The 16,401-nt window shown below is 37.2% G+C and overlaps 1 protein-coding gene across 3 annotated transcripts in view; it reads left to right on the forward strand.

The window, feature by feature from the left end:
- si:dkey-220o5.5 (actin filament-associated protein 1-like 2) overlaps nt 1-13,836 on the forward strand; it is a 17,402-nt gene extending 3,566 nt beyond the window's left edge. Inside the window, exons 2-16 of one of the 3 annotated variants that reach the window (XM_034872713.1) lie at nt 2,868-3,005; nt 4,231-4,308; nt 4,518-4,594; nt 6,380-6,491; nt 6,624-6,856; nt 7,366-7,545; nt 9,388-9,474; nt 9,775-9,844; nt 10,405-10,628; nt 10,710-10,819; nt 11,418-11,535; nt 11,681-11,768; nt 12,148-12,314; nt 12,861-12,971; nt 13,516-13,836. In XM_034872713.1, the coding sequence (XP_034728604.1) occupies nt 2,868-3,005; nt 4,231-4,308; nt 4,518-4,594; nt 6,380-6,491; nt 6,624-6,856; nt 7,366-7,545; nt 9,388-9,474; nt 9,775-9,844; nt 10,405-10,628; nt 10,710-10,819; nt 11,418-11,535; nt 11,681-11,768; nt 12,148-12,314; nt 12,861-12,971; nt 13,516-13,542 (1,820 nt within the window). In that variant the 3' untranslated portion in view covers nt 13,543-13,836. The remainder of the gene's footprint in view (nt 1-2,867; nt 3,006-4,230; nt 4,309-4,517; nt 4,595-6,379; nt 6,492-6,623; nt 6,857-7,365; nt 7,546-9,387; nt 9,475-9,774; nt 9,845-10,404; nt 10,629-10,709; nt 10,820-11,417; nt 11,536-11,680; nt 11,769-12,147; nt 12,315-12,860; nt 12,972-13,515) is intronic. The other 2 variants (XM_034872716.1, XM_034872715.1) reach the window with 2 other exon arrangements.
- Nucleotides 13,837-16,401: the final 2,565 nt, after the last annotated feature.

Here is a 16,401-nt window from a genome sequence, read left to right on the forward strand (position 1 = left end):
CGTACACTTGTGAGCATCCCTATGTTCGAACATGGTGTTTGTTATGGACAATCCATGACTAGCACAGAAGTCCAACAAAAACATGATCTGGTTTATTGATATTTCTTTTAACCAATCACAATCGTCGTGGGCAGTCCTGAAGATGGAGCCACGGTGCCTTGGTGCCTCAGGAAGGAACTTGTTTTGGTGCAACGTGTACGTTAATAAGTTTGTTCAGATTAGAGCAGTTAACCACAGTCCTCATGCTAAATCAACCAGAGACTAAAACCAGAGACTAAAATTCCAACAAAAAGAAAGCGGAAGATGACGGACATCTGGCCAAAAACAAAGACATTCAACAGAATTTTTGTTGCCAACAGAGCAACCCCGGAAGTAGAACGTTGTAGCTATAGATGACATATGATATAATAACACAAGTTTAGAATACATTTAAAATGTAAAGTCTTTTTAGGAAGTTATAATGGGTATTGAGGAGGTACTAGCGGTCCTTTGGTGGTTCTAATCATGCTGTAGGAGGGTTTAGCTCTTTCAGGAGGCAGACCTATTAGGTTCTCGTAGTGGTTCTGGGTCTGTGGTTCTAGTCATGCTGTAGGCGGGTCGGGGGGTCCTTAAGGGGGCGCTGAACATCTTTGGGCATTCTAGCGGTCAGTGAGGATGGTCTAGGTTTTTGTTGGTTCTATTGTTCTATTGTGTTTCCATTTTTCTGTGCCTTTTGACATTTTTGTGGAATCTTCCTTGTTTTTTAAGCTTTTTCTGACATTTTTGTCACTTTTTTCCACATTCTATTGTCTACTTTTTTTCAAATGCTGTGAAATTAAATAAAACTCCAAATTCAATAAAAAAAAGTAGCTAACAGATGATTTATTTTGCTTTTGGAGAGCGTTGTAGAGAACTATTCATGTTGCTTTTTGTTGTTAAAAATTTGTTTAAAAACAAAAACAAATTTGTGATGTAGAAACGTTTTGAAAATGGGTCAAGGACCCGAGGACAACAGTAGGGTTAAGAGGTTCCAGTCGTCATTGAGGAGGGTCAAGAAGTTCCTCTGGTGGCGGTAGAACTCTTTCAGCTCAGTGAAGAGGTTCCTGTAAGTGGTTCTTGGTTTGCTCTAGAAGATTTAAGTAGTCACTGAGGAGTTTTTTTAGTCATGAGGAAAACTGAGAGAAAGCTTCCTTTGGTTCCTGCAGGTGGTACTAGTGGTTCTTCAGGAGGTTTAATTTGTCGTTAAGAAGGTTGAAGAGGTTGTTAAAGATGTATGAGTACTCACTTAAGAGTCCCCGGTGATCCCATTAGTGGTCACTGAGGTGGTTGTACAGGTCCTCCTGCAGGTGGTAGGTATTTATAGAATCAAACACAACCCTCTTGTCAATCAAACCAATGGAAAACGTACCTCCTGATGGAGAATTTGCCGCGATCGCTGCAATTGTTTTCCAGTGCAGACACATTCTTCCTGTATCTCAGTTATTGTACAGGGACCTTCAGTTAAATGATGTAACACACACACATACAGACTCCCTCTTTATTCTGTGTCAAACATTAGCAGCAGCTTATCAGTGTGTCTCCGTCACATCAGTCAACATGCGAAGGCCAGAGCATCTGAATATGTGTAATGGGAAATTTAACCTGAACAGGTGCAGTCAGTTGAGTGTTTCATTAACAGATTCAATAACCTGAAAAACAGACGGAAGCTCCAGAGTTTCACCCTTCAACACCTTAATGTTAGTTTTGGAACAAATGTCATAGGAACGTGAAGTTTTCTGTTACTTTGAGAATCTCATGCAGAATTATAGTGAGAGCTATAACACTGTCTATTGAAAAGGGCATTTTTTTAACTTAATGTTTACATTCAAAAACACACAAAAATATCACTTATAGATATTTCAGACATATACAAGACACACCTAAATATGTGTGTACATACGTATACATATAACCTATATAGTCAAAATGTAAAAGCTTGTGTGCAGAAGAGGAGAGAGGAAAAGAAACACGATCATATTACAAATGATGAGACATACAGTAGCATTGCCATAGAGATATGAGCTATATAAGAAGAAAGTATTTGGTTTGTACTTTTATCTGTAGTGGATAATAAAGTGAGGCATCGCTGCCTTCAATGATTTCAGCTCTTTACTCTTCTGAAGCCAAAACACAAAGTAAGTATTCATTGAGTGAGAGAGAAACAACAGCTTCATTCATGACACAAACACAGACACGTTTTATCAACCTGCTGACGACAAACAGACCCCCGTCAGTTTCTGTGTGTTTATGACTAGTGAAACTCGTGAAATGAGGACAGAAATATTTTTCTAACAAATTTACTTTTTTCAACTTTAATTCTAATACACTTGTTTTTTTAACTCAGCTCAATTAAACACAAAATTTTCAAACAAACTAAGCTGTAAACAATGACATCTTTTTTCATGAAAAAATGACTACAACCATTAAAACAGTTAAACAACTTAACTTTTCAGCTGTACATTCATGCGTTTCCTTTGCAAAAAACTTAATTAAGTTGATTTTTTAAGTATCTAGTAACTAAAGCGGTAAATGTAGTGAAGTAAAATGTACATTTTCTCTTAGAAGTAGGAAGTGGCACGAGAACAAATTACTCAAGTTAAGTATAAGTACCTCACATTTTACTTAAGTACAGTGAGTAAATGTTCTTGTGTAAATGACTCATTGCTCTGCTTCTCTGTCAACAATTAAAGTTACTCAGAGATAAAGTCTGTCAAACTGTGGTGGTCATTATTTTTGTTCTTTCCCATTAGAGTTTACCCCCTTAATGAGGCCCAACAGGCAGACAGCTGATGAGTCTGTGGGTCCAGATGTTCACCTGACTCTCTTCCTGTCTGTCCCTCTGTCCTTAGTGCTGGCCAAGCTGATCTCGGATCTGCAGTCCTTCCTGTCTGTTCTGGACTCTGAACAGAACCTGAGTTACATTGCTCAGTCTCAGAAGAAATCCATTTCAGAGCTGCTGTCCAAACTGCAAACAAACGACACTCCTGGTAATAATACTAATGATATTCATAATACTACTACTATTACAACTACTACTGTTGCTACCACCATTACCACCAAAGCTAGAGTAATACTGGTGGTTTCTGTAGAAAGTCTGTAAGCTTGTGCAGAATATTTGCACTTGAAACATTTGAAACAAGAAGGGCACTTGGAGAGAGCAGACCTCCACCAAGGCCAAAACCCTGTCTCACATGTGTTAAGGGAAATTAGTTTCTGTATTGGCCCCGTGATGCAAATCCACACCAAAATGTAATGGGTACTTCCTTGGCCAATGCTACACCCTTCAACCAAGGTAAATTGAAAATAGAGCCAGAAGTTTTTCAACAATCCTGCTGACAGATAAACTAACTAACCAACAAACCAAACTGAAAACATTACTTGGTGGAGGTAGTTATTCAAATACTGAACTGAGTTGAAGTGGTAGTTAAAATACAATTAGCCTACTGCGATTGAATTGTAGTTTAAAGAGTAAAAGATTAAAAAAAATACTACTATTATTGATAATACTATTTCTACTATCCATACTACCAATGCAAATACTATTACTTAGTGGAAAAAGGTAAAATTATCAGAAAAACCTTTGTGTGCTCGCAGCTTAATAAATGTCAATCTTTTGAATAAGATTAAATACTGAAAGAGGTTGAAGTGGCAGTTAAAATTTAATTACTGAAAGATGTCAGCACTTAAGTAAGCATTTGAGTGTTAATTTAAGTGTCAGCACTAAGTGAAGTGAAAACCGTTAAAGTGAAAGTGATTGCAACAATAATGTACTGTAAACAGCGGTGTCAAGTAATAATATAGCCCACATAATAACCCAATACAGCAGACATAGCAACGTAAGATTACACTAACGTCTCTCATGATAACCTGCTTATTCTGGAATTCAGGTACATTTTATGAAAACAAATAAAAGGTCATAGTCCACCAAGACAATGGCCTTTTCCAGGCAACTGAAGGGCCCTTTAGAGATGAAAGCAGTCAGTGTCAGTTAAGCACTAAAGGAGGATAATTGTCATTTTGTATGTGATAAATGTAGTTAAAATTTCAGAAAAGTGCTGGAGACAGTTGAAGTATGTTCACTGTCAGCAGCTAAAGTGTCTGTTGACTGTACCGCCAAAACCAGTTAGATGTGAACAAACGGTGATTCATTGAGTAATAACTGCTACTCCTGAGGTTTACTGCCACAGATGAATATGTCTGTTATGTTTCCAGTGGAAGATGCTGAGTACATGATCATGAGCTGTCCATCATCGTCTCCTAGCAACGAGCTGGCAGACACACCTGGGACAGGTAACACAGAACTTAAATCACAAGACGTGCACTCAGAATTTTTGTATTTCTGATCCTTCAACTTGAATTCAAATGAGACACATTTCAGATAATTTTGGTCAATAGTTTACAAAATATGCAAATTCATGTTAAACTTAAAAACAATGTAATAATTATAACAAAGGTTGAAATTGAAACATGTTACATGTTGTTTGTGATATAAAACCCAGATATGTCTGCTTGTCCAGGAGGTGTCCAGTCTGAGCTGGTCTCAAATCAGGACTCACCTGTGTGGCTGACAAAAGGGGTGAGTCACCACACACATCGTCCACATTTCTCACCCAAAGCATGATGGGAGAGACTCTGAGCAAAATCAGAGGTAGAAGGACTACTCCGATTTTTTACTTATAAAAGTAGTGTACATTATTGTATTGTAATTATTAATCTATTGTTTTGTTCATCACTTTAACGTTGCAGCTGGCAAAGCTGGTGCTGATTTGAATTACTTTATACACTGCCGGGTAGTTTAATCTCTAATACATCATAATTTATTAGTTGATTGTGTTTATATTTTTTTGAATAATTTGAATAGTAATATAGTATAAATATAGTAAATACAAATATAGTAATATAACTATAGTTATCAAATAAAGGTAGGAAAATAAACTATTTGGAAGGTTAAAGTCAGTTTTCTGCAGATTTCTGCAGTTCAGATTAGGATTCTCTTGACAGTGTTGTTTTTTTACTCTGTTTGACCTCATGATGGTTCTTGATGTTTTTTTAGATAACAGGGGAAGAAGAAGGAGGAGGGTTTGTGATGTGGGGTCAGTAATGACAGACTAAACCCTCCTTAGGTTAGGGAGGAGACGGCGGTGTGTGTGTGTGTGTGTGTGTGTGTGTGTGTGTGTGTGTGTGTGTGTGTGTGTGTGTGTGTGTGTGTGTGTTGGAGGGAGTGACAGGATGTTCAGTGTTTACATATGAGGCCATCTCCCGTCTATTTGTCCTTCTATTGGCTGAGAGCTCTGCAGAGGGAGGAAGTGGTCATTGATGCAACCGATTAGCATCTGGTCTACGTGATGGACAAAAACACACACACACTAACTCTGTCTCCTGGGAAGTTTTGTTTGTATGCAACTAACTCGCAAACGAATTTAGCTCCAGTTCAGCTCAGTTTAGTGGGACTTTTTTAGCAGAGAGGACAGTGAGAGTATGATGTACAAAGTGTTGTGATGAGATGTACAAAGGGTTAATGACTCTAACACTTGTCTGTGTTGACCTGTTCAATATTTAAACATAAGTACAAATGTTTAGTGGTTTAGTTGCCTAACTCAGGTTTGACCCATTCAGTAATTCAAAGGTTCATTTGTCCCACACACAAATAAAAGAGAGGCGAAATCCCTCCCTTCCAGTGTCCCCCATGGGACCTTTTTGTGGAAACAAAATGCACATTAGTCAACGGCAAGGGACAACGTTGGAATTGTGTCATTAATTACACACATGTTTGTCTATTTAAAAGATAATTTTGCAAGTCGAGAAAGTCACAGTTTGTTGTGTCTTGTACCATTTGGTTTTGTGTGAAACATGTTTCCCTAACCCACAACAAGCAACCATTAACATGAGCCATGAGCCTCAGCAGCTGTTGCTGTGGAGAAAGCTGCATCCAGAGCTGAGGCATCACAGTTATGTCATTTTCAGACCAAAACTCTGTGGGACACAAAATAATACTAATAATAATAATATGTTTGATTCATACGCAGAAATACTCAAAGACATTTTACATTCAAACAAGAACAGAAACAGTTAAATCAATGTAAAAAACTAAACTTTATATACAATACTACTACAATTATGAGAAATAAACAATAATCACAGTGAAAAGCAGATTTGAACAGGTGGGTTTTGAGTGATGGTTTTAAAAAGATGTGAGTGAAGAAGAATGTTTTAGGTGGTGGTAGAGAGAGTTCCGGGGGGGTGTAGCGATGGAGGAGGCTTTTTCCTCCCAGTAAATGTATTTAACTTTTATTTTTCAATCTTAAAGAAGCCGATAATGTCTACAGACATCAGCCTTTAACTCCCCCTTCCATCTATTCAGGGCCCTGAGGTGCCACCCCTACCTCCGGGAGGTCTCGGAGGTGATGAGGATGATGAAGATACCTATGAGGAGGCGGAACCTTACTTACCTGACACAACCATGTCTAACACTGGTACACACACACGCACACACACACACACACACATGCAAACACACACACACACACACACACACACACACACACAAACACACGCAGAAACATGACATGAAAGCTTTAACAAAAATGTCTTCATCCCTCCCTTAGTAAAGGCGGAGTCAGACAGCAGTCACTACGAGTCGTACGGGGAGGAAGATGGTGATGATGATGATGATGATGAGAAGCCTGTGAAGGACAGAGCTCACTACATCCAATGGAGCGCCTCCCAGCCCTGCCTAAGACCCATCCCAGAGTCCCGCTTGTGTGGTTACCTGTGGAAAAGAAAATGGCTTGGACAGTGGACCAAACAGCTGTTCATCATCAGGAGTGACGAACTGCTGGTAGGACCAACAACTAACTAGTCTATTATATATATATGTACTCTAGTACTTAAGTACAAATCCAGTTTGTTTTACACTTCTTTACACCTCTACTTTACTTTATTTATCTGACAGCTTTAGGTACGTTACAAATTAAGATTTTACATTAAAAAGAGTTAATAAAAATGTTGATGTTCCCCAACAGTTACACAAATATTTCATTCACATTAGGAATTAAATACTTCTTTATTAGTTTGTTTGTGTGCTAGTTTGTTTAGTTTAGTTTGTAAATATGTTAAGTCAATTTGTCAGTTCATAAGTTAGTTTATCTGTTTGGCTTTGACCTACACTGAAGTAATTCAGTGAAATAGATATAAAAAAGGCTGCTTGTATAGTTCATTAATTTTGTAGGTGTTGTTGTTGATGTGATTGTTAATGTGTGTGTGTGTGTGTGTGTGTGTGTGTGTGTGTGTGTGTGTGTGTGTGTGTGTGTGTGTGTGTGTGTGTGTGTGCGTGCGCGTGTGTATTAGTGTTATAAATGTGCTCAGGACCTGCTGCCTCAGCTGGAGTTGAACCTGCGCGGCTGTCGGCTTTTCTACAAGTCAAAGAGCAACAGGAAGATCCAGCACCAGCTGAAACTGGTGTTACTGGGATCAGAGACACTGGTGCTGGGTTACAGCAGTTTCCAGCAGGCCGACGAATGGAGGAGGGTTAGAGACACATGAAGCACACACCACACTAATTACTAACGCTCAACATATTGTAGGCCAATTCACCAGTGGTGGGATATGACCAGAGGTGTCAAAAGTTATCACATTTATCACTTGGGTTGAAGTATTAGGTAGTAGGGTTTAAAAAGACTCCTGTAGAAGTTGAAGTATCAACTCATGCTCTTTACTCAAGTAAAAGTGTAAAAGTCTGGTTTCAAAACTACTTAAAGTATAAAAGTAAAGTAATGTAAGGCGAGAAAAAATATAACAATATGCTTTTTTAAATTAGACATTAGATCAAATTAGATCTTCCTGCTACCAGCCTCCTTGCTGGTGCTTGGTTGGGACATTTCACTCAAGTTCTCTCGAGCCTGCCATGGACATCTTCATACTAAGCACGTTTTTTTACTTATTTTTTTACTAGTCTACTCTATTTCCTTGCTCAAGTGTGATGTGATTTGTGTAATGAGAGGTGCGATGGTTTGCATACAAACCAATAGGGTGTCAGAATGGTATATGTTTATTCTTCTCATCCAACCACAATGAAATTCACTCTATCTGGATGGCACAATTTATCTGGATAGGTTTTATTTATTTATTTTTTGAATAATGACAAGTTGGAATGAAAACAAGCCAAACTGAAATACGAGTAAGAAGGCTATTTTTAAATGTAAGGAGTAGAAAGTACAGATAATGACATGAAAATGTAAGGAGTAGAAGTAAAAAGTCTGCGGTAAAATAATGACTCCAGTAAAGTAAAGATAACCAACATTTGTACTTAAGTAAGGTAACAAAGTATTTGTACTTCGTTACTTGACACCTCTGCATGTGACTGTATGTATCAGATTTAGTGCTTAAATTGAAGTGTTTATTTTTATGACACTTCATACTTGTACTTCAGTACATCTCAGAGGGAAGTCGTTTTGTGGGGGTCTTGGGCCTTGTTGTTGAGGAGGCCAGTTGCAGTCGGTAAGAAGCTGTTCTTGTGACGTGAGGTTTTGGTTCCAATGAATCGCAGCCTCCAGCCTGAGGGAAGGGGTTCAAAGAGTTTGTGTGCAGGGTGGGGGGGGGGGGGGGGGGGGGGGGGGGGGGGTCTCTGCCACAAACCTTTCCTTTAGGGTGTCATTATATAAATACTCTGAAAGGGTATGTTCGGCTTTTATGGAAACTTTTACTTTTGATAGTTTTCAGAACATAGAAAGTAGAAATTTGAGGTGCTTCTAGTTGACTTATTTCCATTTAATGCTCTTCTATACTACTACTCCACTACATTTTAGAAGTAAATGTAATGCTTTTTAATCCACTACTTTTACATACATAATAGCTGTAGCCTACTCATTGTTCGGATTAATATTTTACATGAAATACACAAGGTAAGCTTTTAAAAAATAATACGTTGTTAAAGATTAAACATTTTATATCATTTTTGGGACCTCTTACATAAAATCAGTGTGTAGTGGGTCTCCTTGTCAGGCTTCAAATGTTGCTGAGTTGTATACATTTCTCCTCTGAACTTCTCACATAGTTCCATTGTATTAACTATTCAAATGAAGTTAGAAGTTTCAAACAGATTATTGTATCCTAAATTAGTTTCTTGGTCTTCTTCTCTTCCATTAATCATCTGACAACCAGGTGACTTTTTCCAGAGGCCCAACCCCTAGGTTGAAAACCACTGAGCTTTACTAGCTAAATGTATTTCTGTGCTTTTACTTCAGTAAAGATGTGAGAACTTCTTCTACCATTAATTGTTATTTATTTCAGATAACCTTAGTTAACACACACATATAAATACTGTATGTATTTATAGGACTGTCCATCAGCTGTACGTGCTTGTGTGTGCAGGTGATAGAGGAGGTGAGTGCCGGGCGTGAAGTGGAGACTCAGAGCTCGTTGTCTCTGATCAGATCAGACGGGTTGCTGTCCTGCAGGGTGAGGCCTGGTGATAATGTATTCCCTAACTTTAACCAAAACCCTTCAAACAGTAACATATAAAAATAAAAAGTCAAACAAGGTTGTAAAATACAGTATAATTTTGGTCAATATTTTATGTATATATATATATATATATATATATATATATATATATATATACATGTTTGTTGTTTGTAAATGTGTACACAGCTCTCTGCTCCTGCGTGTGTACAATTTTGGTGTCTTGTAAGGCCTAGTTACATTCATGACACAATAACAATAATAAATTGTCTTTGTGTCCATGTTGTGTCTCTTCAGTCCAGTACAGTCCAAATTGACTCTGAGGAAGAGAAACCTTCAGCTGAATGCGTTCTCAACAAAGAAAAAGGTACTGAAATCATTACTTATTATAATAATTATATCTGTAAGCTGGAGAAAAGTCTCCAGTCTTTGCAGTGTTTCAAAAACTAGTACAGTACAGTCAGTAAGCCGAAATGTCAGTTAAGTATTATCAACAAAATCCTGTCAGTTTTGTTATTATCAATGGTATGGGGCAGTGTTTCAAAACTCTAAGCACGAGACTTCCAACTGATCATACTTGTAAATCATTTAATCTTGAATTCGCTTTTAAACATCTTTCAATGCAAGACCAATGTTTCAACCACTAAATTTAATTTGCTCTGCTTCATACACTGTTCATAAACTGGGTAGTTTCGTTTTTAATCCCAAAAACTGAGTTTTCATGTCATGATTACAAACAAATCTGTCAATTTAGTGGAGTGGGTTAAAAGGTCTAGACCCAGACCCAGGCAACCACTGGTCCACAACAATGAAAAGAAAAAAACCTTATTGAAAAAAAGGCTAAAAAAGTGTTAAGCTCCTTTAAGTCACTAAATGATGTCATGTTAGAGTGACCTCACTCTGACCTGAGGTGTGTCTGACTGACAGGTTTCCTGAGCGTGCTGATGAACTGTCAGTGGCAGAGTTTACTGTGTCAGGTGGAGGCAGGTCTACTCAACATGTTTGGAGAGGAGAAGAAGGAGGAGGAGGTAGAGAGGTCGCCTCAGTACACCGTCCAGCTCAGAGGGTGTGAGGTCAGAGGTGGGCCTGACACCGACCACTCCTACAGGATCACACTGAGCATGCTTGGTGACCAAGTGGCTGTGCTGGAGGTGAGCTGACCAGGCATTAATTTGGTTAAGGGTTGGAGTTAGTTATTTATATTTTCATGTGTCAATACTTCCTTTCTTCAGGTGAGTAGTTCAAGTGAAAAGGAGCGATGGTTAAAGCTGCTGCAGGACGGAGCTGCCAATCCCAGTCACCAAGACAAGAACACACAGATCAACACAGGTGGAGCTCTCAGGTAAAAGAGTATGTTAAGACAGTTACAATTCATGTTGTCAGGGTGTCAAATACATACAAACATTATGAAGGTGTCACTTTGGGCTCTAGGTAATTGTAACGCAATTTCTCACTATGTTCACTATTTATGCAAACCAAACAATCGATCAATGGAGAAAGTTATCAGCAGATTAATCCCCAATGGAAAAAATCACTAGTTAGTAGTTCAAAATGGTCTCCACTGCAACCAACTGCAACAGTTAAATCCTGCTTTTACATTAATGCATGAATGAACAGTCACAGGGGACATTTCTACTGTATACTTTTAATAATTTGACTACGATTTTATGATCATGCTTACATACTTTTACTGAAGGAACATTTTCAAAGTAGGACATTTACTGTAAGCGAGTATTTTTACTGTGTGGTTTTAGTTACTTTTTACTTATGTGAGATTATTAGTTTAATTAATACAATCTGCAAAAAGTAAAAAAAGATAAATAATGTTCATCTAAAAGAGAAATGGTCCAACAAAAGAACCTTGATGCACCCCATATGTTATTGTACTTCTTTTCATCTTCTTCTTCTCTTGTAGTAATTTCTTTTTTTTCCCTCCTAAGTGGGCTGCAGACTAGAAGGTTTCCCACCTCCAATACCTACATGGACGACCCCTTCTGCCTTAGTGGAGCAGGCCAAGACCAACCCATCTACTCCAACACCTCCATACTGGAGCTTATGGTACATTCCGTATAGCAAAGGATTTAAGTTTGGCTTAAAACCACTCTGTTGTTCATACAAACACAGAAACTGTCAAAAAACGTGTTTTTTGTACAAGATTGAATTGAACAAATAAGAACAATGATCAGTGTTTGTGGCATTTTAGCTCCACAGCTCTCAGGATTCAGTTCAATGCAGCTCGGTGTCATCCAGAGACTCAGTGACCTACAGCAACACCATCTTCACCGGCCCCAGTGAGTCTCAGCTTATAAATAAGGATGAAGACTCAACCTCAGTTTCATAGTTTGTAGTTAATTTTCTCACTGAAATCCTCTGACTATTCAGCTACCACAGTAAAGACGAGAGAAGATCTGAGCTGATAAAAATGTTGATTTACTGATCTAAGTTGTAGCCTTCAGTTATTAAAGGAGCTTTAGAGATGTTTCTCTCCCTCTCAGGCTAAATACCGGCTGGTATAGCTGCAACTGCATGCTATTTGCACGGTAACAGAATGCTTGTATCATCAACAGTTTTGCCGTCATTACTTCGATTTTCTCACTACACACTATAGCTTTTAATAATTTTTAAAATGCAAAAAAATACCTTTAGTGAACATCTTTGTCCATTTGTCAGACAGGAAGTCGGTGGAGGTGGAACGAGGCGTTCAGAAGCTTGACTTAACGGGGAAGAGGACGGTGCAGCTGAGGGCGGGGTCAGAGATAAACTTGGCCTCTGTTGGCAAGCAAAACAAACGCACCTCGTTTAGACAGTCGCTGGCCATCTGCAGTGAGCGTGCTCAGGTGAGGAAAAACAGGGACAGGAATTTTACAAACCTCTCAATGCAGTGCATTACATTGAGATGGATGCATAAACATTTCTATATCTGCATTAAGAAACAGATTTAAAAGAAAGGAAAACTACACATAAGTCTACAGACACACGCAAAGGTAGAAAATGATTAATTCTAACATTAATAATAATGCGTCAACTTAAATGCATATACAAGTAAAGTTACATGTTGGAGATGTATATAACATATTACTAATAATAAAGCTAACCCACTGTAAAATCAAAGAAACTGCTAACTAAATAAAGAAAACAAATTAAAGTACATAGAGAAATATACACAAATACATGTATATTTGCATGAACTTCATCTTGTTGTGGATTCAGAATATATATATATATATATATATATATATATATATATATATATAATATATAACTGAGCCACACTGTGGTTTGACATTCTCTGTTCTCTGGTTCCTGCTTGTCCCTGCTGGTCTCTGCTGGTCCCTGCTGGTGCCTGATGGTCCCTGCTGATCTCTGTTGGTCTACTGGTGCAGGCAGGTTTCCTAAACCCTCTGCTGCGACGGACGGCCTCAGCTAAAAACTCCCTTAGACGAGCTCCTTCAGCGCTGTTCATTGAACATGGAAAGGTATTCCAGAGGAGGAAGGTGAGTTTCACACACACACACACACAAACACACAGACACACACACACACATGCATACAACACACACACACACTCGTACTTTATATCACTTGTTTCATTTCTAGCAAAATGAACCTACAGATGGATCACTGTCAACATTCACATCCTGTATTTAAGTAAAAGTACTAATACAACACTGTAAAATAGTGCCAACTAAAGACGTTACTCTACAGAATTTAACATGCCAATGTTAATATGTTCACGTTAAGGTTTAGCATTTGAAGTTTAGCTTATTAACATGCTAACGTTATTATTATTTTTAAGCAAGCAGGTTGTAAAGCAGTATTTTTCTCTCTGGTAAAAAGTTCCACCTGTCACTACAGCTAGCAGTGATGTCACAGGGTCTTGGAGTACACCTGTGCATCACTGCAGCAAGGTGATAAGTTAACCACTGGAGGTCTGCAAAGACTTTAACAGAAAACAGCAGCATGTATACACCATTCATAAAAGGGATTAAATCATCTGTCTCAGTTGTTCGTTTAACTCCGCTGTTACTGTTTTCACAGGAATGGGAAACCAAAGCTGCTACTTGATACCAACCATCTGTTGTCATTATCGTTATCATCATCATCATCATCATCATCAACATCTACAAACAGTCCTTTCAATTAAAGAACTTTCTGACATGCTTTACAATGAGTGAAGTTACTCATTATGGTCAGAGGGGGAGAAAGTATATTTTACTTCCATAAAAATAGTAAAACCACAGTAAAGGAATACTCTGTTACAAATCAAAGTCCTAATCTTAACTAAAATCACAAAAATATTAGCATCAAAATGAACTTAAAGTACCAAAATTACTCATTATGTAGAATAATATACTATATATAATTGGTTATATATATATATATATATATATATATATATATATATAATTACAACTAATGCTGCATTAATGTGTTCATCACTTTAATGTTGCAGATGGTAGTTAATACATCCTCATTCATTAGTTGATAACATTTTGTTTGACTGATTCTGTAAAGTAATTAAAGTTATGAGATATATGCAGATATTTCTCAGTCTGAGCTGTAGTGGGTAAAAGTATAAAGTAGTAGAAATTGAAACACTAAGTAAATTACAAGTGTCTCAAAGTTGTACTCACAACACTGATAAAAGTCTACATCAAATGTATTGGTAATATGTTGGATTAGTGCTGAGCAATTAGCTAATTTCACAAGTCTCCCAAATCAAGAGAACCTTGTGTGACTTTGAGATGACAAAAAGTTTGTCATCTAAACATCTGCAAGCAGCCCAAAAGTTATGACTGTTCAGACTGCATCAACTGTACATGTCAACCATGTCAGTCATGTCTGTATATTCAGTCTAAACAGAACAAGTGCACAGCTGGTTTAGACCTTCACAATGTGATGTTGGTAGTATTCATTTATTTTACTGTTCATGTTTTCAGGCCAGCGCACAATTGAAGGTAACTGCACCAGAGTTAGCTAGCAGCTAATTTACATATGTTGACCGTGGGCAGCTGGATAAACAATAACCACAGAATAGCAAACATTAAACAGCACAATACATAAAAGTCAATCATTGCAAGATAATGCATCAAATCAGTATGATAAATACTGGGTTTGGGGCTGATTTTAAACACTGTAAAACATCCTGAGTCTGTTTGTGAGTATGGAATTTTATACTCAATTTCACTTCCCCACTACTTTAACTGAGAAAGCAGACTGACCAAAGGCTGGTCTTTTGAACTGCAGTACCCAGTCACCCTGATTAGAGTTTCTAGTCCTACTGGCACTGCTGCTGCCGGGATAGGCAAGGCATCATTTAACAGAAGGGTGTGAAGGATTATGAATGACTTTAAAAATCAGGAATGCATCAGAGTAAAATAAGAAGTCAAAATTGGGGAACCCTATTTTTTCAGGATATTATATTGATGATGATCCTTTGGCTTTTGGAATTTGTTGAGCGAGTGGGTACACAGGCTTGTGTCTCACACCTGCCTTTGTTTCATAAGAACACACATAAAAGCCCTCACACTGCACATTCTTTATTAACATCTTATTTTAACACTAATCTGGGTTTATTTTAGTCCAATTAGAGACTTTGATTTTGATATCTACAGTATATATATATATATATATATATATATATATATATATATATATATATATATATATATATATATATATATATATATATATATATATATATATATATATATAGTCAATAAAGTTTTATTTAGTAATAATATAGGTGCTTTTGAATCCAGTGTACTTACTGTTGTTCTCTGAGCTCTGATGTTCTCAGCTGTAGCAAAATAAACTGCAGGCACTTCCTTCTAAATCCACTCTACAGTGTGAAAACAGACATGTTGTGGACTTACCGGTATTTTTGTGGCAAAGTCTGTGAATTGTTATAGAAATTCTCTTCTCTGTGCTCGGTTTGATGACTTATTGTTGTGAATTTCAGGTCACACATTTGTTTAAGGAAGTGCCATTTAGCTTACTCTTTGATGTAATTGTGTTTTAACTGAAAACGTTTTATATCTCTCCTTATTTGATCTGCACAATGTTATTATACACAAGGTGATTTAGCTTATGTTTATTTCCATGACTTATATTTACTGGATTTTATGATAATCTCAGGAGAACGTTTCTTTATTGATGTTGTACTAAACTCTTATCTGTAAAATTATGCTGTAATATAAAAATTTTATTTTAAATAGTATTTTGTAAAGGTTTGAAATTCCAGCATGGATACAAAAGGTGGTGAAAGAAGTACTCAGATATTTTACTTCAGTAAAGGTAGTAACACCACAGTGTAGAAATAATCTGTTAGTAGTAGGAGACCTGCATTCATTATTTTACTTAAGTAAAAGTACAAAAGTACAAGCATCAAAATATATTTAAAATACAAAAAGTAAAAGTACTCATTATATAGAATGACCAATTTCAGAATTATATTCAATGAAAAATGACTGATGCATTATTGTGTTCATCACTTTAATGTTGCCGCTGATAAAGGTGGAGCTTGTTGATGGGTATTCTGAATTTCCCCCGTGGATAAATAAAGATTCATGTTAACCTAACATAATGCATTGTAATTTATGTGTTGATCATATTTTGTATTAGGCCTTTTAATCTGAGTCTGTAAAACAAGTAATAACTAAAGATGACATAACAATTAAGTACATGTTCAACATTTTTCTCTAGATGTTGTGAAGTAGAAGTATAAAGTAGAAATAATATTTATCTCTATATTGAATGGAATTGATGCTCAGGTGAGAGCCTTTGATTTGTGTCCAGGAGGGACCCCCATAGACAGTTAAAGAACGTGCATGTTAGAGGTGTGACCTAAACTCATCTGAGGCCACTGAGATGGGCCCAACATGTCACAATGCCAATGACAGACCATTGAGAATGGGTTTAAAT

Source organism: Etheostoma cragini, chromosome 5, assembly GCF_013103735.1.
Source record: "Etheostoma cragini isolate CJK2018 chromosome 5, CSU_Ecrag_1.0, whole genome shotgun sequence".
Classification (NCBI taxonomy): Eukaryota; Metazoa; Chordata; class Actinopteri; order Perciformes; family Percidae; genus Etheostoma; species Etheostoma cragini.